At 48.6% G+C, this 27873-nt stretch overlaps 1 protein-coding gene and 1 long non-coding RNA gene across 10 annotated transcripts in view; one reads left to right on the plus strand and one right to left on the minus strand.

Moving 5' to 3' along the window:
• Nucleotides 1-41: 41 nt before the first annotated feature.
• LOC117980764 (uncharacterized) lies at nucleotides 42-8460 on the plus strand. Its single transcript, XR_004672276.3, has 2 exons — nucleotides 42-891; nucleotides 1927-8460. It is a non-coding gene; the product is annotated as an uncharacterized LOC117980764 (long non-coding RNA).
• Nucleotides 8461-23996: 15536 nt separating this feature from the next.
• The window catches only part of RPS6KA2 (ribosomal protein S6 kinase A2), a 497623-nt gene continuing 493746 nt past the window's right edge, over nucleotides 23997-27873 (minus strand). For all 9 annotated transcript variants that reach the window (XM_057302622.2, XM_063605534.1, XM_008973620.5 and 6 more), the window contains one exon: nucleotides 23997-27498. In XM_057302622.2, the coding sequence (XP_057158605.1) occupies nucleotides 27373-27498 (126 nt within the window). In that variant the 3' untranslated portion in view covers nucleotides 23997-27372. The remainder of the gene's footprint in view (nucleotides 27499-27873) is intronic.

The following is a 27873-nucleotide window of genomic DNA, read 5'->3' on the forward strand; positions in this document are numbered from 1 at the left end:
CACCTCCTTCCCGCCCTGGGTGGCGCACGGGGGCGGGGCCTGCTGCCGTAAAACGGCTGGGGCTGGGCCGGGGCTGGCGGGCGGTTGCTAGACTCCAGCGGCTCCCGGCCAGCGGGGACGTGGAGGTGACATCTCTCTGACCCGCAGGACTGTGGGCGCCCTGCCGAGCGTCGCGCGGTCTTGGGGCGCCCTGCAGTGGAGCCCCTGCGGCGCAGCGCGCGGTGGGACTGGCCGGGTTCTCGCGGCGCCGAGGGCCTGTGTCTGCGCCGGTTCCTGGCAAGGGCACCTTGGCCGGGCGGCCCGCGTCCCCCGCGCTTCCCACACCCACGTGGGCGGACCCGGCCCGCAAGCTGGGCCAGCCTGCGGTTTCCGGGCACTGGGGAGTGCGCAGAGCCCCGGGCCAGCGACCGCAGCCGGGGTCCCTGGCTTCTCCCGAGCACTTTCCCCCGGACCGGTCCCTCCAGGGTGGCGGGCGGCACCCAGGGCCGGCGCTCCTCACCAACGCGCTGCAGCTACGGGCTCAGGAGGGAGCCGCAGCGTCGGAGGAGGAAAGCATTTAAGAATAGCACAAAGCCTTAGGCTCGAGGAAGCGTGACTGCTTACGTGTTGAAAACAAAGGTTCTGTAAGTCCCACCGCGGGTGCATATTGGAAAGAAAGGGATCATTAGCACGCGACCCTCGCCTAGGAGTATATAAACCGCAGCACGACTTTCGGATCACAAAGGCAGAGAAAAGAACACATTGAAGGCTTTTGCTCACTTTTCCAAGTTGTTTCGTTTCGTTTTGTTTCTAATGTGGATGATCATTTAAAATGCCTCTGGTGGCCGGGCGCGGTGACTGACGCCTGTAATCACAGCACGTTGGGAGGCCGAGGCGGGCGGATCACCTGAGGTCAGGAATTCGAGACCAGCCTGGGCAATATGGTTAAACCCCCTCTCTACTAAAAATAAAAAAATTAGCTGGGCGTGGTGGCATGTGCTTGTAGTCCCAGCTACTTGGGAGGCTGAGACAGAAGAATCGCTTGAACCCGGGAGGCGGAAGTTGCAATGAGCCAAGATTGCGCCATTGCATTCCAGCCTGGGCAACAGAGCAAGATCCTGTCTCCAAAAAAAAAAACAAATAAATAAAACAAAATTCCTCTGGTAGCCGGGTGCGGTGGCTCACGCCTGTAATCAGCACTTTGGGAGGCTGACGCAGGTGGATCACTTGAAGTCAGGAGTTTGAGACCAGCCTGGCCAATATAGTGAAACCTCATCTCTACTGAAAATACAAAAATTAGCCAGGCGTGGTGATGCGCGCCTGTAATCCCAGCTACTCGGGAGGCTGAGGCGTGAGAATCGGTTGAACCCGGGAGGTGGAGGTTGTAGTGATCCAAGATTGTGCCATTGCACTCCAGCCTGGGCAACAGAGGGAGATCCTGTCTCTAAAATAAAAAATAAAAGAAATGCCTTTGGTGAACAGGAATTCTCAACATTAGTGACCCGCAGCGTATTAGTGTTAATAATGGACATCCCCTTTGATCCAGCAAGCCCATCTAGAGATTTCCTAGGATAGACAAGCCAGTTTGTGCAATTTCATGTGTACAGCATTGTTTTTAGTATGGAAAGATTAGAGTTTACATATCCACCCATAGGGAGAGAAATAAATTATGGTGCATCCGTTTAGTGGATTAGTATACAGCCATTAGGAATAAAGGAATTCTATATGTGCTGATATGAAATATCTTTTTTATTTTCAAGAAAAAAACCCAGGTTCTGAATAGTGTATAAAGTATGCTACTCATTGTGCATAGGGACAAAGAAAATATATACATTCATGTTTGCAAAGATACTGGAGAAATGTTAGTAGTGGCTGCCTCTAAGGATGACCAAGAGCGACACTGACTTTTCATTGTATCTTCCTTTGTTCTTTTCGAAATTTGTACAGTCTACATATGCTATCTATTCAAAATAAGTGGTGTTAAGGAGAAATGCCTTTGAGAATGAAAATGGTAAGCCCTTGATTGAGTGGGGTTCATTTTCTGTTAGGATCGTGGTCTCTATTGGTCACAGCTGACCTTGATCGTCACTGAAAGTGTATCTCATTACACAATATTGCAGTCTTATAATAACACCGGGAAGGTTGTTCTGTTCCATATGAACATGCTTCATGATGGGGTTAGGAATGTACAACCTGTGAAAAGTGAGGGAGTCTTGATTATTAATAATAATATTATTAATAGCTACCTTTTCTTGATCATTAGGCACTATTTGTACATTATTTCTCCTTCTCACATCAACCCAGAAGGTAGGTATAAGGAAACTGAGTGGCTTCTTGAATGAAGCCAAACTGCTCTGCAAGATTGGTGGAAAAGGAGACTCTCCATGTGCTAACAGGCTCCTGGATCTCATAGCTGCTCTGTCTTAGCCCTTAATATGTTTCTTTTCCTCATGGATAGTGGTTCTGAAACCTGAGCTGTCAGAAGAATCCTTGGCAGATTCCTAGATCCCAGCCTCAGACTCAGAAGGTCTGGAGTTGGGGCTGAAAGCTGCGTGGCTAATGGGCACTGCAGGTGACTCTGAGGCTGCTGGTCAGTGTCCAGCACTTGGAGAAACTCTACTGAGGGCACCTGCCCTTAATGCACTGTTGCCACCACTGGGCTGGGGTCAAGAGGCTTTACTTCCCACATTTGGGCCTCAATTGGGACCTCTGAGCTTTCCACTAGTTTCCGTTCCATGAAGGAGTACAAATTGGAGTATGTAAAGACAAAAGACATACCTAAGTGGATAATTTGGGTTTGAACTAAGTTCTCTGCGACTCTCAAAGCCATACTTCCCCCACGTTGCCACAAAAAGTATTTCTTTCATGTTGCCATGTATCTCTTACTTCAAATATGAAGCAGGAATGTGATCTAAAGCATAAGAACATAGCAATAGATAGATGCATGTACATGATTTCGTAAAACTTTAGAAAGGCCAGTCCTACACAGTTTGTCCATATTTGGACGGTGTGTGGAAGGTACAAATGAAAGCATCACTGGCTATTCTGAACCCCAGGTTTGTGGAAGTGAGTGTAAAGGCCCAGCAGTGAGCCCCAATCTCACCTGCCCATCAAAGTTCAGAAACGACAATCAGAATAGGCCGCACTTGGCGCTTCCCTGTAGACACAGGATCTGTGAGTTTGGACAGATTTCTGGTCAGTTTGGAAGGAAGCTGGCCTCTGTTAACAGAGCACCCCTTTTGGGTCAGTGTTATGCAGGCAGTCCACGTACACTGTGTGTATGCGATGACAGTGCGTCTGCTTGTAGAAGGGGCTGGGTCCCCTCTGCAGAGCCTCCGCATTGGGCTGCATGACTGGTTCCGGCCGACTTGCTGGGGAGCGCACAGCCTGTCCACAAAGGGAATCTTCATCCTTCCTGATCTGCAGAGCCATTTGCAATGCGTGATGGCAACTGCTTAACTTCAGTTTTCATCCCTGGGCCAGAGATTTCTGTGCCCTGGGATAATAAACGTATTATCTAAAGAGCTTTTATTTCTTTCTAGAGAATAAGGAAAATGATACTCTGAAGAATTTCTATTTCTTTTGTAATTATCTCAGGGGAAGGTAGTTATTAAGTGTTCACTGATTAGGATTAATGTTTCCAATTTTTGTCAAGAACAGAATGTATGTATTACTAATTTAACCATAATTTCAGTCAAAACTATGTCATTAAAAATGTTGGCAGTCATGCATTTCCTGCATGTTTATGAATTTTTTCATGTATCTATAGTATTTTTCTAACAGTCTAATTTTAATTCATTCACTTTCTCACGAAAATGTATTTTTTTTCCATTTCAGCATGTAGTACTTGTGTTACCTTTTCACGAGGCCCACACTCCTCCAAGGAGGCTGCTGATTGGCTCTAAACTGATTACCTCCATTTGTTCTTTCCATGATCTTACAGTGTCCATCAGCTTCCTATGATTGAAGAAAAGCTTCCACTTGTAATAAACCAACTTATCTCATCCAGTTATCAACATAGACCAAAAAAAAAAAAAAAAAAAGAAAAAAAAAAGGCCAGGCGCAGTGGCTCATGCCTGTAATCCCAGCACTTTGGGAGGTCAAGGTGGGCAGATCACTTGAAGTCAGGAGTTCAAGACCAGTCTGGCCAACATGGTGAAACCCTGTCTCTACTAAAAATACAGAAATTAGCCGGGAATTGGTGGTGCGCGCCTATAGTTCCAGCTACTCAGGAGGCTGAGGCAGGTGAATCGCTTGAATCCAGGAGGCGGAGGTTGCAATGAGCGGAGATCATACCACTGCACTGGGTGGCAGAGCGAAACTCTGTCTCAAAAAGAAAAAGAAAAAATAAAAAAGCAGAGTCGTTCTGTGAGTGAAAACACTGAATTCCACCGGTTCCTGATCATATTGCCTTTATTTCGTTCATTCATTCGTTCTGGAAATGGGGATAAATAGCCCGTTTGTCTTTCCTGCAGGTTTGTTACGATGGTGAAGGCAATTTAGAAGGAACTATTTAGTGGAGGATAAAAGTGTTTTGTAAATGTAAAGATGCATTGTTTTGTTTCTGTCCTGCTGCCCAATTTTCTCTCAGCCCAACACCTGCCTCTATTTGGTTCTTAGGTTACACATTAATTCCATTTGCTTAGTAATTTAAAGAATGTACTGTAGTACACCAATAAGCTAAGAAACTCGGGCCCTTGACCCCAAGTCACCAGTGTCACCTAGATTCAAAAACCAATATAACGAGTCAAGTATGAATGCACAATATTTTAGCTAAGCCCTTCCTGTCCCACCTAATGAATCCACATGCTGCCCCAGGGCTTGGTACATGCTGTTAAGTAAGCAGCTTTGCTCCCTCCTGCTCCCTGTTTTTGTCTTAGGTTGGTTTCAGTCCTTCCACTGTGGATGGAGAAGTCACAAAGAAATGGTTTTGCAGGCAAGGAATCTTTACTCTGTTTAGCAACTCAGTGACTTGCTAGCAAATAAATGGCAAAGGGTCAAAGGAAGTGGAAACATCACTATTTTGCAATCCCTATTGAAATGAGGGATGCAAGCAACAATCATCAATAGAAGCCAAAATCCTCCTTTGACGGGAACTGGATAATCCCAAGTGCTGGACTGTCGCCCACAGATTCTCCGCTGCTGGTCACGAGGGGAAAAGTGCTCAACATACTATACAGGCAGCTTTCCCAACCCCTCTGTCCCCAGGAGCTGGGAGCAGGGAGAAATAGTGAGGAGGTTTTCATGGTCACATGTATTTAGGAGACTTATTTGAATCAGGCAATTACTTAATTTCTGCAGCTCTTCTGAGAGCCTTTACTAAGCTATGTGAATTGTGATACCGCAAGAGGAACTCTCGCCATGTAGCATTTCCCAAATTTTTATTGAGACAGAGTCTCACTCTGTCACCCAGGATGGAGTGCAATAGCATGATCTCAGCTCGCTGCAATCTCTGCTTCCCAGGTTCAAGTGATTGTCATGCCTCAGCCTCCCAAGTAGCTGGGATTACAGGCCTGTGCCACTATGCTCAGCTACTTTTTGTATTTTTAGTAGAGACAGGGTTTCACCATGTTGGCTGGTCTGGTCTCGAACTCCTGGTCTCAAGTGATCCACCTGTCTTGGCTTCCCAAAGTGCTGGGATTAGAGACGTGAGCCACTGCGCCTGGTCCTCCCAAACTTCTTTGAACATAGAGCCTGTTTGGAAGGTGGATTTGTGGGACCAAGCCTCCCAGGGGCTCCGGCAGCTGTACGCCCTGATGGCTGGGCACCCCGACCGCTGTGCACCACGACAGCTTCCATGCCTTCCAAGCTGGGGGGTGCCATGGGAGGGCTCAGAGCCTCACCCCAGGCTGGATGAGCTCGACTGCTTTGTAGCTGCCTGTATGTGGCAAGTAACTAACACTCCCTAGGCCTCAATTTTTTAATCTATAAAATGAAAGCAGTAAATGTCACATCATATAAGTTGTTGAGTATTTATGAGAATTAAAAGGAATAATTGCCATAAAAGGCTTGATACTGCCAATCATATATTGGACAAATATGAATTTCTCTTTTTCCCTTTATGCTACTTTATGGCAACTCCTACCTACTATTCTCTTTCTTTTGCTACTAAGCAGACATATGGGTTTGTTTGTTTGTTTTATCAGGGAGAGGTTCTAAATGTTGTACCCTTTAGCCCTCAAAGCATTATGTATTCTCTTAGAGGGTAAAGGGCAGAGAGGTTATCCCTATTGGTTTCTAACCTTGGAGAAGGTCAGAAACGTCATGAGCTCTCTCTAGATCCTCTTATCTGCTTCTCTTACACAATCATTTGGTTCTGTGTGTGGTGAAAACTGAATTGGGGGAAAATCAGATCGGCAGAAACCAAATGTTGAACCAACTGGTGAATAGAGAAATACAGATTAAGTATCCCTACAATGGAATATTATTCAGCAATAGAAAGAAATGAAGTATGGACCCATGCATGGAAGGATGGAGGGGTGTTTCCGACAGCATAGAAGGACCTTGAAAACACAGGGCTAAGTGAGAGGAGCCAGACAGGAAGGATCATGTATTGTGTGGTCTGCTCATGTATGATCTGCTCACATATTGTATGATCTGCTTACATGAAATGCCCAAGGTAGGCAAATCCAGAGTCAGGAAATAGATCGGTGGTTGCCAGGGACAGGGACTTTTGGGGGAAAATAGAGAGTGACTGTTAACAGGGACATGCTTTCTTCTAGGGTGATGAAAATGGTCTAACATTGATTGTAGTGAGGGTTGTGCAGCTCTGTGAATATGCTAAAGAACCATTGAATTGGACACTTTAAATGGGTGCAAGTTATATTCCAATAAACTATCTGTAGAAACTTAACAGTTTATTATTATTATTATTTTGAGACGGAGTCTTGGTCTGTCGCCCAGGCTGGAGTGCAGTGGTGTGATCTCAGTTAACTGCAACCTCCGCCTCCTGGATTCAAGCGATTCTCCTGCCTCAGCCTCCTGAGTAGCTGGGACTGCAGGTGCATACAACCATGCCCGGCTAATTTTTTTTTTTTTTTTGTATTTTTAGTAGAGGCGGGGTTTCACCGTGTTAGCCAGGATGGTCTCAATCTCCTGACCTTGTGATCCGCCTGCCTCGGCCTCAGAAAGTGCTGGGATTACAGGCTTGAGCCACCATGCCCGGCCCAAAACTTAACAGTTTTAAAAAACCTTTAAAAAGATACATAGAAAGAGAGCAAACAAAACAATCCCCCTCCCCCCACCACCAAAGTCTTTTGTCTTAATCAGCGCACTAATTCTTTGGGTAAGTAAAGGGAAGAGAGCTTTTATCTGTATGAACTATTTCAGCTAGCCCTGGTGATGAAGGAAAGCTCTTCTTTTCAGAATAATTCCAGATAATAAATGTGAAAGAATAGTAGAATGAAAAGAACACCACTTTGCCATCCCAAGTGAAGTTACTGCTTCAGACAAAAATCATTGAGGGATGCTAAAAGCATTCAGTCCATGGTTAATAGAAATGCAGACAGGCACCAGGCAGTTGGTATAATGCCCGGGGTGATTTGTCGGTCCTCAAGGGGAAAATGCAGATTCACAAGGAGGGATCCACTGGACCTTAGCCTCACTAAGGGAAGGGGGCCAGCTCCAGGTGCCAGCCGGGAGGATGTTGTGAAGCCAGCAGCCCCACTGAGGGGTATTCCTGTGGGAAATCTTGAGCCTGAATCTAATCAAATCTTTAACTCTATCCTTCAGTTTACAGGAAATAAATGAGAAATAACAGAAACTAGTGAAAGCAAACTATGGGAAAGTAACCTCACCTATCCAGACAGTGGAGCATTTGATGGGACCACTGAGCCCCTGTCTGCACCCACCATTGGTAGGAAGAGCAGGGGGCTCTGAATCCTTGTTGTAAGTAGGGGAGGAAAGGTGTGATGCTTTCCCCCCACTCATCATTAGGGTCATGGCCAACACCTCGTAACAAAAGACACGTTAACAAGAGAAAAGCCTCACAAATGCATGCAACCAAAGTTTTATGTGACACAGGAGCTTTCAGAAATAAAGACCCAAAGATCTGGGGAAACTGTATTTTTATGCTTAGGTTTGATGGAGAAAGGATAGCCAGTAGAGATGTGATGGAACGTAAGGGTAACCGTCATAAACTGAGTGGGGAACCCCAGCAAGGCGTGTGTGTCAGATTTTTCAGGACCTCCTTCCTCCTGGGTATTGGGCAGGACCCCTCTGGAATAAGGGTCTTCAACGGAGAAGGGAGAGAGGGACCATTCCAGGTTTTATGGCTTGCTTTGCAGGAAAGAGAGGGCCATGAGACAGGAGGACCTTGTTTCTGGGCCCTTCCAATCTCCTTTAAATTTCCCAGCATGCAAAAGTGTGTACTTTGAAGCATCGGGTTCTGAGCCCAAATATGTCCAACAGGATTATAATGGGAGCCACGCTGGAACTTTACGTTTTTGGTAGACACATTAAACATGTTTTTAAATGGTCAAATTGATTTTAATGATATATTCTATTTAGCCCACTATATCCAAAATATTATTGCATGTCATCAATATAGAAGTTATTATTGAAATATTTTCTTTTCCTCTTTTCGTGCTAAGTTTTCAAAACCTGATGTGCATTTTGCAATTATGATTCATCTCAATTCAGGTGCTAAATTTCATTGGCAATACTTGATCTATATTTGAATTTCAAAAATTACAGGTTTAAAAGTATATCAGATACCCAAGTTGTTCCAGATATACTGAAAAGTTTTACAAAGCTGAATTGACTGCCAAAAAATTATGTTCATTTAACATTTATATTCACCTTGACAAAATGGGTTCATCTTTGTAAGAACTGATTCACTTTGAAGCAAAAACATCCCTTTCAAAGCTACATCACTTCAAGTTACCTCAGTTCACCTACTTGTTTCAATTGAGTTGTAATAACATTGAATTAAAAAGTGACTGCATAAATCGAAAAACATGTCTTAGATTTTGGGGTGTAATTTTTTTTTTTTTTGAGACAGAGTTTCGCTCTTGTCGCCCAGGCTGGAGTGCAATGTCATGGTCTCGGCTCACTGCAACCTCCGCCTCCCAGGTTCAAGCGATTCTCCTGCCTCAGCCTCCCAAGTAGCTGGGATTACAGGCATGCACCACCAAATCCGGTTAATTTTGTATTTTTAGTAGAGATGGGGATTCACCACATTGGCCAGGCTGGTCTCGAACTCCTGACCTCAAGTGATCCACCTACCTCAGCCTCCCAAAGTGCTGGGATTACAGGCGTGAGCCACCATGCCCGGCAGGGTGTAATTGTAGCTATTCTACGTAATGCTATTTATTACAATGAAAACCTACTGCCTATATATTAATGTTAGAAACAATCTGTAAAATCATTATTATTGACTTGTATTCCAGCATTTTCAATTGCCAATAAATCCTCCTATCTACCTGGGTGACATGAAGCTTTTAAATCAGCTCTTCCATCTGCCATGTGACATTGGTGAGAAAATGAATCACTGCTGTGTGTTTTGATTCTTGAGTATTTGGGAACCTTTCCCTTTATTTTAGGAAATTCTTGAGCTAGAGTTAACTCCTGGCTCAGGAGTGAAGCTGCAGACTTTCACGGTGAGTGTCACAGCTCTTAAGGCGGCGTGTCTGGAGTTGTTTGCTCTTCCTGGGGGGTCCGTGGGGCTTGCTGGCTTCAGGAGTGAAGCTGCAAACCTTCGCGTTGAGTGTTACAGCTCATAAAGGCAGTGTGGACTTAAAGAGTGAGCAGTAGCCAGATTTATTGCAAAGAGCAAAAGAACAAAGCTTCTACAGTGTGGAAGGGGACCTCAGCAGGTTGCCACTGCTGGCTCCGCAGCCTGCTTTTATTCTCTTATCTGTCCTTACCCACATCCTGCTGATTGGTCCATTTTACAGAGAGTGGAGTGGTCTGTTTTGACAGGGCGCTGATTGGTGCGTTTACAATCCTTGAGCTAGACACAAAGGTTCTCCACCTCCCCACTAGATTAGCTAGATACAGAGTGTTGGACACAAAGGTTCTCCAAGTCCTTACTAGAGTGGCTAGATACAGTGTGGATTGGTGCATTCACAAACCTTGAGCTAGACACAGGGTGCTGATTGGTGTGTTTACAAACCTTGAGCCAGATACAGAGTGCCAATTGGTGTATTTACAATCCTTTAGCTAGACATAAAGCTTCTCCAAGTCCTCACTAGTCACTAGGAGCCCAGCTGGCTTCACTTAGTGGCGCCTGCACCGGGGCCGCAGGTGGAGCTGCCTGCCAGTCCCGCGCCTGCGCCTGCACTTATCAGCCCTTGGGTGGTCGACGGGACTGGGCGCCGTGGAGCAGGGGGCGGCGCTCATCAGGGAGGCTCGGGCCACACGGGAGCCTACGGGGGCGGGGGGAGGCTCAGGCGTGGCGGGCTGCAGGTCCTGAGCTCTGCCCCGCGGGGAGGCAGCTAAGGCCCGGCGAGAAATCGAGCGCGGCGCCAGTGGGCCGGCACTGCTGGGGGACTTAGCACACCTTCCGCAGCCGCTGGCCCGGGTGCTAAGCCTCATTGCCTGAGGCCGGCAGGGCGGGCCGCTCCGAGTGCAGGGCCCGCCGAGCCTACACCTACCTGGAACTTGCGCTGGCCTGCAAGCACTGCGCGCAGCCCGGGTTCCCGCCCGCGCCTCGCCCTCCACACCTCCTCGCAAGCTGAGGGAGCCGGCTCCGGCCTCGGCCAGCCCAGGAAGGGGCTCCTGCGGTGCAGCGGTGGGCTGAAGGGCTCCTCAAGTGCCGCCAAAGCGGGAGCCCAGGCAGAGGAGGCGCCGAGAGCGAGCGAGGGCTGTGAGGACTGCCAGCCCGCTGTCACCTCTCAGTGACATTCACTCGCATGTACTGAACTATTTAAAACACTGTCCATGGGGAAGAGGTGGGGCAAGACGGCCGAATAGAAGCCTCCACTGATTGTCTTCCTCACAGAAACACCAAATTTGACAACTGTCTACTCAAAAAACACCTCTATATGAACCGAAAATCAGGTGAGTATTCACAATACCTGGTTTTAAGTTTATATTGGTAAAAAAGTAGGAAAGACAGCTTTGAATTGTCTACACCGCTCTTCCCCTATCCCCTGGCAGCTGCCCTGTGGTTCAGAGAGAATCTGTGTGCTTGGGAAAGTACAATATCTGTGGGACTTTGCTTTGGAACACCGCACTGCCAACACCAGGTAGAATTCAGCTGATACCCAGGGAGGGAGCACCTAGACCAGCCCTAGCCAGAGGGCTATCGCCCATCCCAGTGGTTGGAACTTGAGTGGAAAACTTTGCATTCTCAGGGTGTTGTCCAGGCCTCTCTGGACCCATTTCTAAATGTGATATGAGAGAGGGAGTGAGTAGCCTGCTGAAGTGTGGCATAGTTGAGGTGAATGCGCTATATAACACAATTACATAGATTAGCCAGAAACATTAAACTGCAGAATAAGATCTGTCTATTCTTCAGAAACCTTTCACCCACAAAATGGTTTAAAGTTTGACTGTGTTGAATTTGTTTGCTTGACCTCAAAGAGGCTTCCACGTGGACAGCTGTGATGAGACTGGACGTAGTCCTAAGCAAGTCTGAAAGCTAGTATTTGTGTGCATCTATGCCTTGGCCTGACTCCACTCTTACAGGGAGCAGGTGCAGCTTAGCAGCCTCCCCTGTCGATCAGGCAAAGTTTGGTGTCCTTGGATCATTCAGCGGAAGGGGACATTGCCTGCAATAGTAACGAGATACTGTCAACAAGTCCCCAGAAGGAGAGAGGGAACTGGGGCTGGCTGGGCACTGGCTCTGTTCCATGCATTTCACAGCTCCCTAGCCCTGACATTTCTCAGGAGGAGGAAGAAGTTTGCCTTCACTGCATGTCACGTTTCAACTCATCAAGCTCCTAAGATGCTGATTTGTCCCCACACAGTTCATAATGGCTGGAGCCACAATTTTTTTTTTTTTCTAGACGGAGTCTCGCACTGTCACCCGGGCTGGAATGCAATGGTGTGATCTTGGCTCACTGCAACCTCTGCCTCCCGGTTCAAGCGATTCTCCTGCCTCAGCCTCCCGAGTAGCTGAGATTACAGGTGCCCGCCACCATGCCTGGCTAATTTTTTTTTTGTCTTTTTAGTAGACACGGGGTTTCACTATGTTGGCCAGGCTGGTCTCGAACTCCAGACATCGTGATCTGCCCACCTCAGCCTCCCAAAGTGCTGGGATTACAGGCATGAGCCCCCACGCCCAGCTGGATCCACAGTTTTAACCTGTGACTGCCGAAGTGTATACATTTTTCTACTTTCATGCCCTGCCAGTCCTGTGTGTGGAAATTCAAGTTTTCCAGTGGTTTTTTGAGGTGGGAGAGGTGGGAGCAAGAGGAGGGGGAAGTTTTCCATAAGAAGTCCAGCTCAGCTCAGACCTTTCATGTGGCTCACACGTGTGTCTGTTTCTCACTCATGGGCAATCGTGCCTTCTTTCATCCAGCCCACAGCCCTGCCAAGGGCCTGCCCGTTGCCTGAGTGTATCTGGAGTTCAAGTAAACACAAACAGATAAGCCATCTGCAGTGCTCACATTCCAACTGGAGAAATAGGCTAAAAGAGAGGGAGGTGGGTGGGGGAAGAAAGGGAGGGAGAGGGAGAGAGAGAGAATCACTGCATCCAAAATTATGCTAATGACAGAAGGGCCAGTGGCAGAGAGCTGGGAGGGAGCCGACCTTTGATGGTGGGTGAGGTCGCTCTTGTGGACAGGATAATCAGGGCGCCTCTCTGAGGAGGTGACATCTAAATCAGGAGCAGAGGCAGAGGCATGGGAAAGGTGCTCCAGGCAGAGGAGGCAGCAGAACAAAGGGCCCCGCATGTCCTAGTAGAGGCCAAGATCAAGGTGCTGGCAGGGCACATTTCTCCCGAGGCCGCTCTCCTTGGCTTATAGAGGGCCACCTTTTCCCTGTGTCTCTTCACATCGTCCTCCCTGTGTGTATGTCCCTCTCTGTGTCCAGATGTCCCTTTCCGTAAGAACACCAGTCATGCTGGATTAGGTCCCCCCACCCCAATGACCTCATCATCACTTGGTTACCTTAGTAAAGGCCCTGTCTCCAAAGACGGTCACATTTTTAGGTACTGGGGTTAGGACTTCAACGGGATAATTTTTTTTGGAGGGGTGAAACCTTGATTCAACCCATGACAGTAGCTATTCACATTTTCATCCTGGGCCTTATAGGAACTGATTTCTTCCACCACCCCCATTTCCCTGTTACCTTATATAGATTGTGCTGATGGTGGCCAACTTCCTGCATTGCTCATGGTTTATAGGTGTTCAGTCTGAACTGGACTGGAAGAGAAAGATTGTCCAGGGCTGTAAAGAGAGACTGGTGAGACTTGGGTTTTGTCTTTGGGAGACGATGTGCATGTTTTCATTGTTTATGAAGAGCAGCTGTGTTACTTAAGTGGGGATGTCATGGCTGCCATCACTGTTACTTTGGAGGTGAAGAACAGGAAGAAAGTTGTGTGGAGACTTTGAGCGGCTGCAGGCTGGAGTGTGGTGGATATGACAGATTGGTTTTTTGTACTCAAGCTATTTGAAAGCTGGAATCTCAAACTTCCTTGAAGCATTAATTTCCCCTGTGACTTGAGCTTTCCTGAGCAGCTACCCATGTGAGACTTGCAGGGAGGTGGTAGCCACATCGAGCCACCTCTGCAAGCCAGGGAGCAGGATGATCGCTGTGACCAGGGTGGCTGAAACAGGTCTAGCTGCCGATGTCCAGAAGCTCCTGCTTGTGGACTTTCATGTACCAGCAGCCTGCTTATTGAGCATTTGAAATGTGGAGAGTGTGGCCACACAACTAAAATTTAAATTCTATTGAATTTCAAGTAATTTAAATTGTAAGTAGTTTAAATACCAAATATGGCTAGTGGCTAGCAAGTCAGACAGCACAGCGTGAGAGCATACCTTTAAGGTGGATGTGCCTAGAGATTCACCAAAGAGCGCTGATGTGGCCAAGGTCACAGGGGCTTTGTATGCTGGACCAAAGAGCCCAGAGTTTTCGATTTTTCTCTTGAAGAACAAGAGCTGCTGAAGTTGTTGTTGTTGTTTAACATAGTCAGGTGATACGGGCACAATTATTTTCTGACAGAATTTTAAGCTGCTATGTGAAAAGAGATTAAGAGAGGCAACGTGGTGGAAAGACACCAGCCAAGAGGTTAGTACAATTGCCTGGATGAGACGTGTCGATTGCAGAGACAAGCTGGAGGTGATGGGAATGGGGAAAAAGCGCACAGTCAAGAACTCTGCAGGGGAACACCTGTTAGGATCTGACCGCTGACGGTGTGCTGGGGGGTAAGACGGAAGCTTCGGACCCCAGGATCTTGGGATTTATCACTTGCAAATGGCATGTATGGGAATGTCTCAGCGGAGTTAGGGAATGAAGGAGCAGTAGCATGTCCAGGCGGAGGTTGGGTGAAGATATGGACGCAGGATTGGAAGGGCCAGTGTGAAGTGCTGTCTCACATCCAGGTGGCAACGTGCAGCACACAGCGGGCAGAAGCTCGAGGAAGCCCCAGCTAGAGACAGCACTTTCTTGTTTTTAGTCACCTTTGCGCTGCAGGTGGTATTAAATAGTGCTTCTTCAGGCTGGGCACGCGGCTCACGCCTGTAATCCCTGTGGGAGGCCGAGGCGGGCAGATCACGAGGTCGGGAGATCGAGACCATCCTGGCTAACACGATGAAACCCCATCTCTACTAAAAATACAAAAAATTAGCCAGGCGTGGTGGCAGGCACCTGTAGTCCCAGCTACTCGGGAGGCTGAGGCAGGAGAATGGCGTGAACCCAGGAGGCGGAGCTTGCAGTGAGCCGAGATTGCGCCACTGCACTCCAGCCTGGGTGACAGGGAGACTCCGTCTCAAAAAAAAAAATAAGAGTGGATCGACAGAGTCTTACGTGATGCTATGAAATACAGCTGCTGGGCTTCATTTCAGACACATTGCCTAAGACTCTCTTCTTATTACCCGAGTCACTGATTCACAACCACTTTCACCCTTGAAGATCCTTTGTAAAGTTAAGTTTTTTCCTAACAGACCTGTTATATAAAGACTTTGTCTTATAAGGAAGTATTTATTATGTAACATGTTTGTCCCCTCTAAAGAGGACATTTTAAAGGAGACATTTAAATTTCTCCTTCATGTGAGACATCCAGTGTTAGTATACTGGGTTAATATAAAACCAAACAAAACTCAAATAGACATGACTTTTCACCTCTGCAGGTTTACGGTTTGTGAACTTATGATTCTCATCAACTTTTCTTCCTTTCTTTCTTTTTTATTTTGAAGACGGAGTCTGGCTCTGTCACCCAGGCTGGAGTGCAGTGGTGTGATCTCAGCTCACTGTAACCTCTGCCTCCCGGGTTCAGGTGATTCTCCTGCCTCAGCCTCCCGAGTAGCTGGGATTACAGGCACCCACCACTATGCCCGGCTTTTTTTGTATTTTTATTAGAGATAGGGTTTCAGCATGGTAGCCAGGCTGGTCTCGAACTCCTGACCTCAAGTGACCTGCCTGCCTTGGCCTCCCAAAGTGCTGGGATTACAGATGTGAGCTACAGCGCCTGGCCTTCATCAGCTTTCCTTAATACTGATGGAGCTCACGGACTCCTGGTCCTGTTGTGAACTTCAGGTTGGCAATCGCTTGCCCTGGGCTGTATGAGGAGCCAGTGGCAGGACCCTGTCTGACCGGTGACCCATGGGGGCTCTGGCCATCGCAGTGCACGGGTCCTGAGAGGGCTCCCAGAGCTGCAGGGCTGAGCGCGTTCTGCATGGCCTGCAGGTCTAGCTGTACAAGCACTGCCCTCTGCTGGCATTTTGTAACAATTGCAAACACACAGAACTTACTTGGCCCGCAAGGCAGTGAAGTTTCCAGAAGGAAAAGAGATGAATTTACGCCGGGGTGGTGGTTCACGCCTGTAATCCCAGCACTTTGGGAGGCCAAGGAGGGCGGATCACCTGAGGTCAGGAGTTCAAGACCAGCCTGGCCAACATGGTGAAATCCCATCTCTACTAAACAATACAAAAATTAGCCAGGCGTGGTGGCGGGCGCCTGTAATCCCAGCTACTCAGGACAGAACGAGACTCCGTCTCAATTAAAAAAAAAAAATAAAGAGGTGAATTTATACAGTTAACAGGCCACGTTCAACAAGGCCACCCCACCCACCCGAGGCCCCATGTAGAATTTTGAATGGCCACATGCGTAGTGGACGCTGAACAGGGAACTCGTAAATTCCAGTGCAGTCCCTACCTATTCACTCATTTACAAATAATGATTTGTGCCCAGCACCGGGCCAGGCATAGAAAGAAGAAAAGGATTGCAACTCTCAGGGGTGCTCCAGGCTAGGGGGAGAGAGGCGCACACAAGAACAATTTCACTTCAGTCTCTTCCTCAATCCGGTATGAGGCTGTATAAGAGGCAGTCTGGATTGTATGGAGGTAATAATGTCTGAGCTGAAATGGAAAGGATTACGCAGGATTCGTCTGTTGGACATCTCTGACCAAAACGGCACTGAAACCTGATGACAGTACTTAGCACCAAGTATCTGAGTGGGAGGCTGTTGAGAGTACATGGAGTTACGGTGGAAGAAATTCTGAGGTCCTTTAAAATGACCAAGCTGCACGGGACCTTGCCATGTATCTGCTGGCATGTATGATTTGGTGTGAAAATATCAGGCCCAGATAACAGCCAAATTGCCTCACTTTCTGCAAGCTAAACACAGTCTAACTGCGTTAGCTACACACACACACTCTCTCTCTCTCATGCATCACTGAATGATGGAAACACGTTCTGGTAATTTCATCACTGTGTGGACATTAGAGAGTGCATTTACACAAACCTAGATGGTATAGCCCATTGCGTACTTAGGCTCTATGGTGTAGCCTATTGCTCCCAGGCTACAAACCTAAGCAGCATGGTACTGTGCTGAATACTGTAGGCAACTGTAACACAATGATAAGCATTTGTGTATCTAGACATATCTAAACATAGAAAAGGTACAGTAAAAATATGATATGGTATTGTCATCCTATAGGACCACCACTGTATATGCATCTATCTATCTATCTATCTATCTATCTATCTATCTGTATAGATATAGATATATACAGTCATGCACGACACAATGTTTCGGTCAGCGACTGACTGCATATAAAATGGTGGCCCCATGAGATGACTCTGTGTCCCTCACTCTCTCTCTCTCTCTCTCTCTCTCTCTCTCTCACCATTCTTAGAGTTAGCTGCTCCACACCCTTTCTTTCACCTTCCTTTGTCGCCTCATCCAGCAGACTTCCCGGAATGCAGATGCTGGCATCTGGAAGCATGAAGATGAGGCCAGTGAGTTAGAGGTCCTCTGGGACCGGGAGGGCTCAGAGGAGCTGGGCTGCCATCCAGCCTGCCCTGAGGCTCGCCTGAGAGATCTACAAACTCAGACCTCAGAAGGCTGCTGTCACTTTGGGCTTCCTGCTGCTCACAGTGAAACCTAATCTTTTTTCAGGGAATGGTTAATCGTTTTATGGAGATATAATTCACATACCATACAATTTACCCATTTGAAATGTATCACCTTCAGTATGTTTACAGGGTGTGTGACCATCATCACATTCTAATTTTTGAACATTTTTGGCACCCCCACCAAAAAAAACACTTTACACCCATTATCAGTCACTATCTATTCCCTCTCCACTAATGTTCTCCTTGGCAACTACCAATCTGCTTTCTGTCTCTGTGGATTTGCTGTCCTGGACATTTTATGTAAATGAATCACACCACATGTGGCCTTTGTGTCTGGCTTCCTTCACTGTGTAGTGTTTCAAGGCTCACCTATGTGTAGTGTTTCAAGGCTCACTTATGTTGGAGCATTTATCAGCACTCCGTTTATTTTTGTGGCTGAATAATATTCCATTGCATGGATAGCACATTTTGTTTCTCCATGAATCCACTGGTGGATATCTGGGTTGTTTCCATGTTTTTACTGATACATATTCATACACACTTATGGGGTAGGTGTGGTGTTTTGTTGCATGCACAGAATGTGTTATGACCAAGTCAGAGGATTTAGGGTATCCATCACCTGCAGTATTTATTATTTCTATATGTTGGGAACGTCTCAAGTCTTCTAGCTATTTTGAAACATACAATACACTGTTGATAACTATAGTCACTGTATTCTGCTATTGAACATTAGAACTTATTCCTTCTACCTAATTGCATGTTTGTGCCTATTAACCAATCTTTCTTCACCCCTGAAACTTAATCTTAACTACTTTGCTTTGTAATACATTCCGTTTGTTTGATTAGGATAGTTACTTTCTATTGCTTGTAACCAAGGAACCGTAACTAATATAGAAATTGATATGAGAAAGTAACACATCTTCAGGGAAATGTGGAGAATTGAGGACAGATTACTGGGTGTGGAGCTGGATTGAAAAGCAGTGACACACCCGTTGATATGATGGGAAGGGGGCTGGCAGGCGATGGGGCACCCGGCCAGTGGGTCAGACTCTTGCCCATGTTCCCTGGAGGCATCTAGGACAACACTGATTTCTCACAGTTCTGGAGACTGGAAGTCCGAGATCAAGACACCCTCGTGTTTGGGTCTTCGTGATGGCCCTCTTCCTGGTTTCACACTGCTGACTGCTAGCAGTATCTTCACATGGTAGAGAGTAGAATGAGCTTCAGTCTCTTTCTCTCCTATCGGGTCACTAATCCCATTCATGAAGATGCCATCCTCATGATCTAATCACCCCTGGAAGGCCCCACCCCTTAATACCATTCCTTTGGGGATGAGGATTTCAACATACAAACTTGGTGGTGGGCAAACATTCAGTCCGTAGCAGATGGCGTTTCACTGGGCAGGTGCTGTGTTTGGGCAATCCTATCAGAATCACGCAGGAGCCTTGCTAAAACGCTCCTTTCTGTGACTAGGGCCGCACCTACCGTGAATCAGTAGATGGCCCACAAGGGCACGAGTAGTTAACTCAGTCACTGCGCTTCTTACAGCGGATACTGAGGGGCATTCTGTTCTTAGGAGAGACTGGACAAAGAAACTGAGCCAGTGCTGAAGTCAAGTGCAGATCTGGAGTTAATTCCAATACTACAAAATGAATTATAGTTTCCGGTGCAGAACGGAGTTAATTCCAATACTTACAAAATGAATTATAGTTTCAGGTGCATATCTAGTTTCCAGCTTTATAAATACTTGGTACAAAGTAGATAATTTAATTACTGTTATGCTGAAAGAGGAAGCTGAAGAAAACTCAATGTCAGATGGGTGCCAAATTCAGTAGAATGTGTGAGACTGTTGGGCTCTTGATGATATTGTATAAATTAATGTCTGGCTTGCATTAATTTTTGCATTATTTTATGAAGCTTCATATTCATAAAATTAAGTGGAAAAAGTATAAATGAAACATGACTTAAGAGTCCAGATAAATCTAGAATTAGGCCGGGCACAGTGGCTCATGCCTGTAATCCCAGCACTTTGGGAGGCCGAGGCGGGTGGATCACCTGAGGTCAGGAGTTCAAGACCAGCCTGGACAACATGGTGAAACCCCATCTCTACTAAAACACAAAAATCAGCCAGACATGGTGGCAGGCACCTGTAATCCCAGCTACTTGGGAGACCGAGGCAGGAGAATCACTTGAACCCGAGAGGTGGAGGTTGCGGTGAGAATTAACACCAGATCATTCTAAGGCTAAACTCAGAAGCAGAGATCTGCACAATCAATCTGTTGTATGGACACGTGCTGGGGGTGCACGCTCCACCCTTTTAGTCTTTTACACTCTTCTCTGCACCTCCAGCTCCTCACCTTAAAGGCCCCACAAGGGTCACCAGGGACCCCTGGCTTGTCTTTGACACCGGTGCTTTTGGGCCCTGGGAGTAGCAGAGGTAAAGGCAGCAGGGTCAGTGAACAAGGCTCACACACTGTCCATTTGTGCCACAGCTGAAACCTGAAACCCGCAACCCCAGCGTCTTGGCAGTGGCAGTGCCCATAAATGGTGCTTGGCCCTGCCCCGGCCCCTTATTGTGAAGATCCAGCCTTCTGCCCTCCCGCCCTCACCCCCTGAGCTGGCTTCCCTAGAGATCTGAGCAGCAGATCACGCCGAGCTGATGGGGCCTGAGCCAGCTACTCCCCCGATGGTCCTTGCTGGTGACAAACTGGTAATGACAGTGGCAAGTGTGGGCTCCATAAACCTCCTACAATTGACACAACAAGGAGGTTGTCAGGCTCAGGAGGGCCCCTGGGCCTGGTCCGGGAGTGCTCAGTGTGCCTGGCCCTCCCTGCAGAGTGGTGAAGGGGAGGGGCTCAGCGGACTGACACGGGTGAGACCTGGGGCTGGTGGTGGTGAGTGACAGGGTGGAGGCAGAGTGTGTGGTGTTCCAGCTTGGCACTCTCAGAGCCCGCTGTTTTCAAGGTTGGACTTTTCTCATCACACTTGTAGGTAATGAGGTAGAAAGCACGGGGCTGATTGAAGAGGAGATCGCTGGACACCGCAGGAAGGTCAAGCTGAGATGGTGATGGGGAGAGAGGCAGGGGTTTTCTAGGCTCTCTTCTCTGACTATTCCTGCACCGGGGAGGATGTTGGCACGTGATCTGGAAGACAGAAAGGGGCCCGGAGGAAGAGGGGATTTAAGGGCCTTGGGCAGGTCTGATCAAAGGTACATATGATTGCCCCCCAGGAGGCCCTTGGCGTCCCACTGTCCATCTCTAGGGCTGCTTGACCGTCCTTGAAGAGTCTCGGAAACCCGTCAGACTGATCCTGGGGTGTCCAGACTGTCCATATTGACGTTTAACCATCTGAGAATGGCCCCCTCACCTGGAGTCACAGGCTGACATCCCCAGACAAATGTGTGCCAGAATATCCTGGTGTTTTCTGCAAGGCAGCATGTTTTCTCAGCACCCGTTATTTGCAAGCAGGTGCTCAGGTTCCAGCAGTGACCGCCTCTCACACCCACAGTGTGGCTGCGCCGGCTATGGAGAGCCCTGGGCAGTGCTGAAGTCCGCAGCCAAAGAGGCCGATGCAAATTGCAGAGAGCGCTCGGAGTGCTCGGCCCGAGGAAGCTGTCCTCAGATGACAGCTTCACGTGGCAGGTGTGTAACCTGTCGTCCTCACTTGGAGGGAGGCACCTTCATCCCTATGAGGCCTAAGCAGGCAGAACTACAGGACAGAGCCAGCTCTAGCATAGGCGCCACGCAGGGCGGCAGAGCCAGCTCCAGGACCCGTGCCACACTGGGTGGCAGAGCCAGCTCCAGATCTCCAGGGCTATGGGCTGCATTCAGATCCACCTGTACAAACAAGACACAGTTATTGTACCTGAAAGGTCATGGGCCAGATACAATGTCAAGAATGTGTTGAGCCCTAAATTTGGGGGAAGCAGTAACTTTCACTCACAGCCCCCGGGGCTGCATTGGGAAGTGGGAGTCAGGGCTCCCTGGCTCCTTTATAAGCCCCGCTTGTTTTCTGCAAATACTGCTAATGTCCCAGATTGGCATTAATCAGGACAAGTAATTAGCTGAATTTTGAGAACAACAACAAATACATATATATCTATATATTATATATCTATAATTTATATCTATACCTATCATATGTACATATAGGTACATATATGTACCTCCATCCATGTAAGGATGACAGATCTATATCTATCATTATACATATGATAGGTGTATGGGGGATTCTTTTAAGTTCTATAAAAATATCTTTATGTCCTCAGATGCATCTGAGATTGAGCATTAAGCTGAGTTTCTCCACAGATAAAGGTGACAGCCCAAGTGTGAGTCCAACTCTCCTCTCCAGGCCTGTCAGTGGATTCTTAGATGATATTCAGTTCAGCATTTGGGGTCCAGCGTTACAACACTGAGCCATTGGGAGGCAATTCTCCATGGGTCTCTTGCCTTTCTGCGGTCTCTAGCTGCTTTGGCTCTGAACTGTCTTTCCAAGGACATTTGTGTAGTAGACAGCCCTGGGAGGCAGAGGCAGCATCTCTCTCTGTGGCCAAGGGCAGGCATCTTCCTGTCCACTGTAATCGAGTGTCCCCTTCCAGGGCAATGGGGGGTGGGTTTGCCTGCATCCCTCCATAAACAATTGGGGTTTCCTAAGTCAGGGTCCTCATCTGTGATGCAAATTCAACGTGTGCAGCACGTCCACCTGGGCCACTCTCCACCAACCCATAAGGCTTGGGGCCCACAGGGACTGATGTGTGCGGGGCCCATGCTGTTTGCTGTAGGGTCTGTGACCTAGAAGTCTTGTGCCTTCATCCAGCATCCGTGAGCCTGCAAGTAGGGCCAAGCCTCAGAGACTTACTTCAGTCTGGACAGCTTGTCTTCCCCAACCAAAAAAATATGTGCAGGTGGACAAGTGTACGCAGAGCCACGCTCAACTACATGTATGTGGCAGGCGGGATAATCCGTCCCCCCCACCAAAGTCCACGTCCTAATCCCTGGAAGCTGTGACAAAGGGGAACTGAGGTTGCTGGTGGAATTCAGGGTGCTAATCAGACCACCTTAAAATAGGGAGAGTTTCCCAAATATCCTGGTGGGCCAGTGTGCTCACAGGGCTTAGAATTGGAAGAGGGAGGCAGGAGGGCTGGGCGGAGGAGAGGGTGTGAGAACTCCACCTGCCACTGCTGAATTTGCAGGAGGGACCACGAGCCACCAAGTGCAGATGGCCTCTGGAAGCTGGAAGAAAATCGGATTCTCCCTGAGAGCCTCTGGAAGGAGGCAGCCCTGCCCACATACCAGTTTTAGTTCAGAGAGCCCTGTCTTGGATGTGTGACCCACAGAGCTGTAAGACAGTAGAATATGCTGCTGTTTTAGATTTGCTATGGCAGATATAGAAAATGATACACAGAGGATGTAAAAGGCATTTTTTTCAAATGATGCCTCTTTCAGTAGGCATTTTGTGGGCACTTCTGGGTACAGCAGGAGGCAGGATTTCTTCTGCATCTATTGTTTGTCCTGCAATTTCCTCAGTGGGATCCAGGGCTCCTGCCTACACAGCGAGTCTCACAGATTTCAGCAAGGCCCCCTTCACCCTGCTGGGAGGGCAGCTCAGAAAATGGGGCATCCTACTACAGGAGCAAAGGTGTGTGTGTGTGCATGTGTCAGTATGGTGTTGTGTGTGTGTGTGTGTGTGTGTGTGTGTGTGTGTGTGTGTGCTGCTTGCTGGCACATGCTGGTTAGGAATTTACCAAATAGGAAGAAGAAATTAGGTTGGAGAGCCAAGGACCAACAGTGCAGACTGGCTTTACGTCTGTATTAAGAAGGGATGGGCATGCTGAGGCCAGGTGGCAAAGCACAGGAGACACAGTGAGGTAAAAATCCTATTCCCAGGGCCATGTGCTGGGCACCTGCTTTGCTGCACAAGATGACCGTCCACTGTCTCCTGCCAGCCCCAGATCCATCACACAGCTGGGCTCCTCTCAGGGGTGCATCCCCACACACACACAGGCCCTAATGCACACACACATAAACATACATCCATATGTTCACATGTGCATATGTGCTCTCATGCACATGTTTATGCATGTAACACACATGCATGAAATCATACTTCCACATATACACACATAAGGACACACGTACACACATGCATATGCATGAACTCACCCACCCACACACCTGTGCACACACACATAAGCATACATGTGTACACACACTCATGAACTCACCCGCCTACACATGCACACATGTGCACACACACACACACGTGCATACACATGCATGAACTCACCCACTGACACATGCACACATGTGCACCTACACATATGTACATACACACATATGCATGAGCTCACCCACCTGCACACACCCACGCACAGGGCTCTGAGTTGGAGTGGTCGTGATGCTGCTTCACCTCCCCATGAGGAGTCATATGGTAGCAGCAGAGGTGGTCATGACCTGAAGCCAGCGGGAGGGGCCAGAGGAGTGGGGAGCTATCCAGACTGTTATTGGTAACAACACAGAAAGTCCAAAGGTTATTGTTAGGCTAGAAAAAGATTACACTTCATAAAACCATGTTTATTCAAAAAAATCTATTCAGAAAGTCTGGAAAGCGTAATAAATATCTGTACAGTGGCCACCCATCTCAAACATGAATTACAAAGCAGGAACATAAAAATGATGTGTAAACATAACTGCTGAGCCAGTGAACAAAGTGCTGAGTCAGGAGCGAGGCAGAGAAGCGTGCTCAGTAGAATGACACAGACGCTGCAGCCTCCGTCCTCAGCCCCTCAAGCTGCGCTGGAGTCCACCTTCTGCCCTCTCCACACCGCTCAGGGACCGGCAGCATCCTTCTCCATTCTCGAATTTGCATGACGCTTAGAAAGGTAGGAGGCAGCAAAACGTGTCAGAAATGAACGGAGTGCAAATCAAACTTTGCCATGTGCTTGAGAGAATCAGTAAAGCGTTAGGTAAAAATCCCAAGTGCAGCTTTAGGATAACACCATTTAATGAACAATACTGGATAACATTAAGTACTATTATCACTTTAAAATTCAAACAATCTTCCAAACATCAATACATACACAGTTAGTTTAAAATCACAGACAAATCGGACTTGAGGGTAAAAGTGAAATCCTCACCTCTTGCCCATGTTTGACTTTGGGATGGAATTCAGCAAAGCTCTCCCACTGCAGATTGGGAGAATCAGGTATTTCTCCCACATGGGGGGCTGCCAGGGAAGGAGGACCCTATAGGGTGGCCAGCAAGGGGCCACTGGCGGTAGGTCAGGAAGCCTGAGATCTAGGGTTCAATGTGTTTATAAGTTCTGTGATTTTCATGACCCGGGGGTTGGGGGGGGGTGGGTTATGATGAACTGTGTGAGGAAGGAGAGCCAATTAACTTTTGGGGAGGTCTATGTCATTTGTGCAAATCATACGGAGCATTTCATTCGGCGTGGAGGTGCGCTGAGCTGGCAAAATGCGAATTCTAAGAACACCTTCATTTACATGTCGACTGCTGCTTGAAAGCAGTCACTTGCTATTTCACTAAGGTTTTTGAAAGCTTAGTTTAACATATGATACCATAACTTCTTTAGGCTGACTTTTGTGGAAGGATGTCAAGTATCATTTTGTTCTGGATATGGGAGGGAAAGTAGAGGTATTTCACAGACACTCAGTGGAGCAGGGCCAAGCCAGTGTTCTCCTCCGCTGATGCACATCAAATACATGTAAGGACAGAGCTCGCTGTGATGGGGAGTCTCGTCGGTCCCTTTGGCATTCTTAGAGTTCAGAAGCTAAGTCTGTACAAACTGGGATGACTGAAAAAGACCATGAGCTGGTGCCCCATGGGCACACAAGGAGGGAAAACCATGGCCGCTTTCTCACGGATGCTTTCCCTTTCACTTCCCCGACTTCTCACTCCCTGCACCAGAACCCACGGACTTTAAGCAAACAGACAGGCCTGCACACCAAGCCAGGCCAAAGGGTCCGGGCATCTGATGGGGGAATCGTTGCCTGTGTAGCAAGCAGAAGAGGTGATGACTTTTGTTCATTTCTGGGAGGACAGATTGTGTGACCTCAGGATTATCCACTTTTTCCTAAGTTTCTAAAAAGAAGTGAAATAATTAAGACCTAAAAAGCAAATTCATCATGGTGGAAGTCGTTCTAGCCTTGGGAAAAAGCATCTTCTATGGAGAAAATGTGAGGAATACCCTGTGGGCACTATGGAAACAGGTATTCAGTCCGGCTTGCTCCTTTTATGTTTTGTGGTTCTCTAAGAAAAAAAAAATCCACATGGATTAAAGCTTCTGAAACAAGTTTATATTTTAAGGTCTGAAAACAATCAGACCAAGCTAAGGAGTTACTTTTCAGAACGCAGCACATTTTTTCTTTCTTTTTTTTTTTTAGTTGGGTACGAGAATCGAGATGGAGGGGGAACAAAACCCAACAAAATAACATCTTCTTAGGGAAAACCTAGCTGTGGCCAGCGGGCACCTCCTGAAGCCCTGCTTGCTGCAGAGGCGCCGCTCTTCAGTGATGCAGGGTGAGGGGCTGAGCGGCACCTCCTCCCATCTGGTCTGCTTGGGGGCCGCCAGGGAGCATCTTCAACACCCTTACAGGACAATGAAGGACCCGTGTGTTCCCTCTGCCGGCTGGACTGGGCGTCGATCCTGCTGCCCGGAACCTCTCACTCGATTTTACTCAATGAAGGAGAGCACAGCATGGCCTAATGCCCCACACCCGCCCTGTGTGCACACCCAGGGGAATACGGATCAGTGTGAAAAAACAGATCTGTGCAACAGAGACACAAAACGCAACACAAAGCCACAGCATCTACAAAGTGCATCGCTCCTGTCCACGCTGATCTCCGCTGCCCTCCCACCTGTGCCTCTGCCCCTCAGTCTGCTGGGTGGGGCCTGTGTCTCCCTCCAGCCTCCAGCTGGACTGAGAAGGTTTGGGTGGGAAGCCACAGAGCTTCATTTCTCCAATTCACAGTTTCTCCACAGACCAGAAAAATCGAAGTGAACACAGCAAAACCACAGCTTTAGGTGAGCACACAGGAAGCCGACACAGGGCTGAGCAGGTGCGAGAACCCACGACTCCCTGCAAAGCCTCCAGGTAGCTGTGTGGCCACGGGAGCTGGGGACAGACGGCAGCCCAGTGCGCTTGGCCCCCCGGGGAAAGCCGAGACTGGAGGTGGACACAGGCTCCTCCGAGAGGCACCCCCTTCCATCCTGGTGACACGGAGCTCTCAAGGCAAAGATCCAGCCTGCCTTCCTCTCGTCTGGGCTCTTACTCCTCATTTGAATCTGGGACAGAGGAAAGGATGGGCTACCCAGCACCTCAGGCAAAAACTGAAGGGCGAGGAGGAAACGGCTCTTTGGATTATTTTGGGCAGAACCAGGCATCTCCTCCTGGACGCCACAGTGCCAACCCCGTCATCCAGCCCGTGGGGAGCCCCGGGATGCCAGGTCACCCCAGCCCTCTGGGGCCCTGCAACCACCAAAGGCTGCGCCCTCGCACTGCCACTTTCCCACCGGGTACCTGGGACGTGGTGTCGGGAGTCTGACCAAACCGACCGGCTTCATAATTGGAAAACAGATCTCTCGGCAGAAACAGAAGCCATGTGTGAGAAGACCCGCGGGCTCTGAAAGAAGCCCCCGGCCTCGCACGGGCACGCGAGGTGAAGGGGCGCATTTGGTTTTGCTTGGGAGAAAAGAGAGCGGGCGGGGAGGCTGGCGCAGTGAGGCTTGGAGAAGCCCCCAGGTCAGGACCCTCTCCGGGGCTGAAAAAGAAAACACGGACACGGCGAGGGCGGGCGCCGCCTCCCTGCTGGACTTGTGGTCACTCTGGGTGCCAGACGGGCTCCGAGGCCGGGGTCTGTGAGCCCACGAGGATGCTGGCAGGGGACGCTGGGGCCAGGGTCCCACCCGCTACAACCGCGTGGACGTGAGTCTCTTCATGCCTCTGCGCTGAGCCAGGTTGGACGACAGCACGGGCTCCAGCCGCGGGGCCTGAGGTGTTCTGTTTAGAGCAAAGTAGGTGGCGGCCATCGCGCCCTGCAAAACAGAGGACAAGGGTGAGAGCTGCGGTGCCTCACTCCAGGGGTTGAGCCGGAGCCCGGGGCCTCCATGGGCCTCAGCTGCCCCCAGGCAACGTGGGAGAAACCAGAGCTTCCCCAGGGTCCCTGGAGCATGGAGTGCTGTTAGCCTGCCGCCAGGGTCCAGCACACGTGGGCCCCAGGAGACAGGGGCCCTGTCTCCTGCACCTGCCCCCCCACCCCATGCCACCCTGGCACTGTGCTTGTGCCTTGGGGGAAAATGTTTTGGACGCTTGTGGAGCCCCCAGGCTGAGGTCACGTGATCCCCTGCATTCTGACAGTGAGGCCAGGTCTGTTTTGGGGCTTGCTGGGTCCTAGGACACACAGCGAATGC

This window comes from Pan paniscus, chromosome 5 (genome assembly GCF_029289425.2).
Source record: "Pan paniscus chromosome 5, NHGRI_mPanPan1-v2.0_pri, whole genome shotgun sequence".
Classification (NCBI taxonomy): domain Eukaryota; kingdom Metazoa; phylum Chordata; class Mammalia; order Primates; family Hominidae; genus Pan; species Pan paniscus.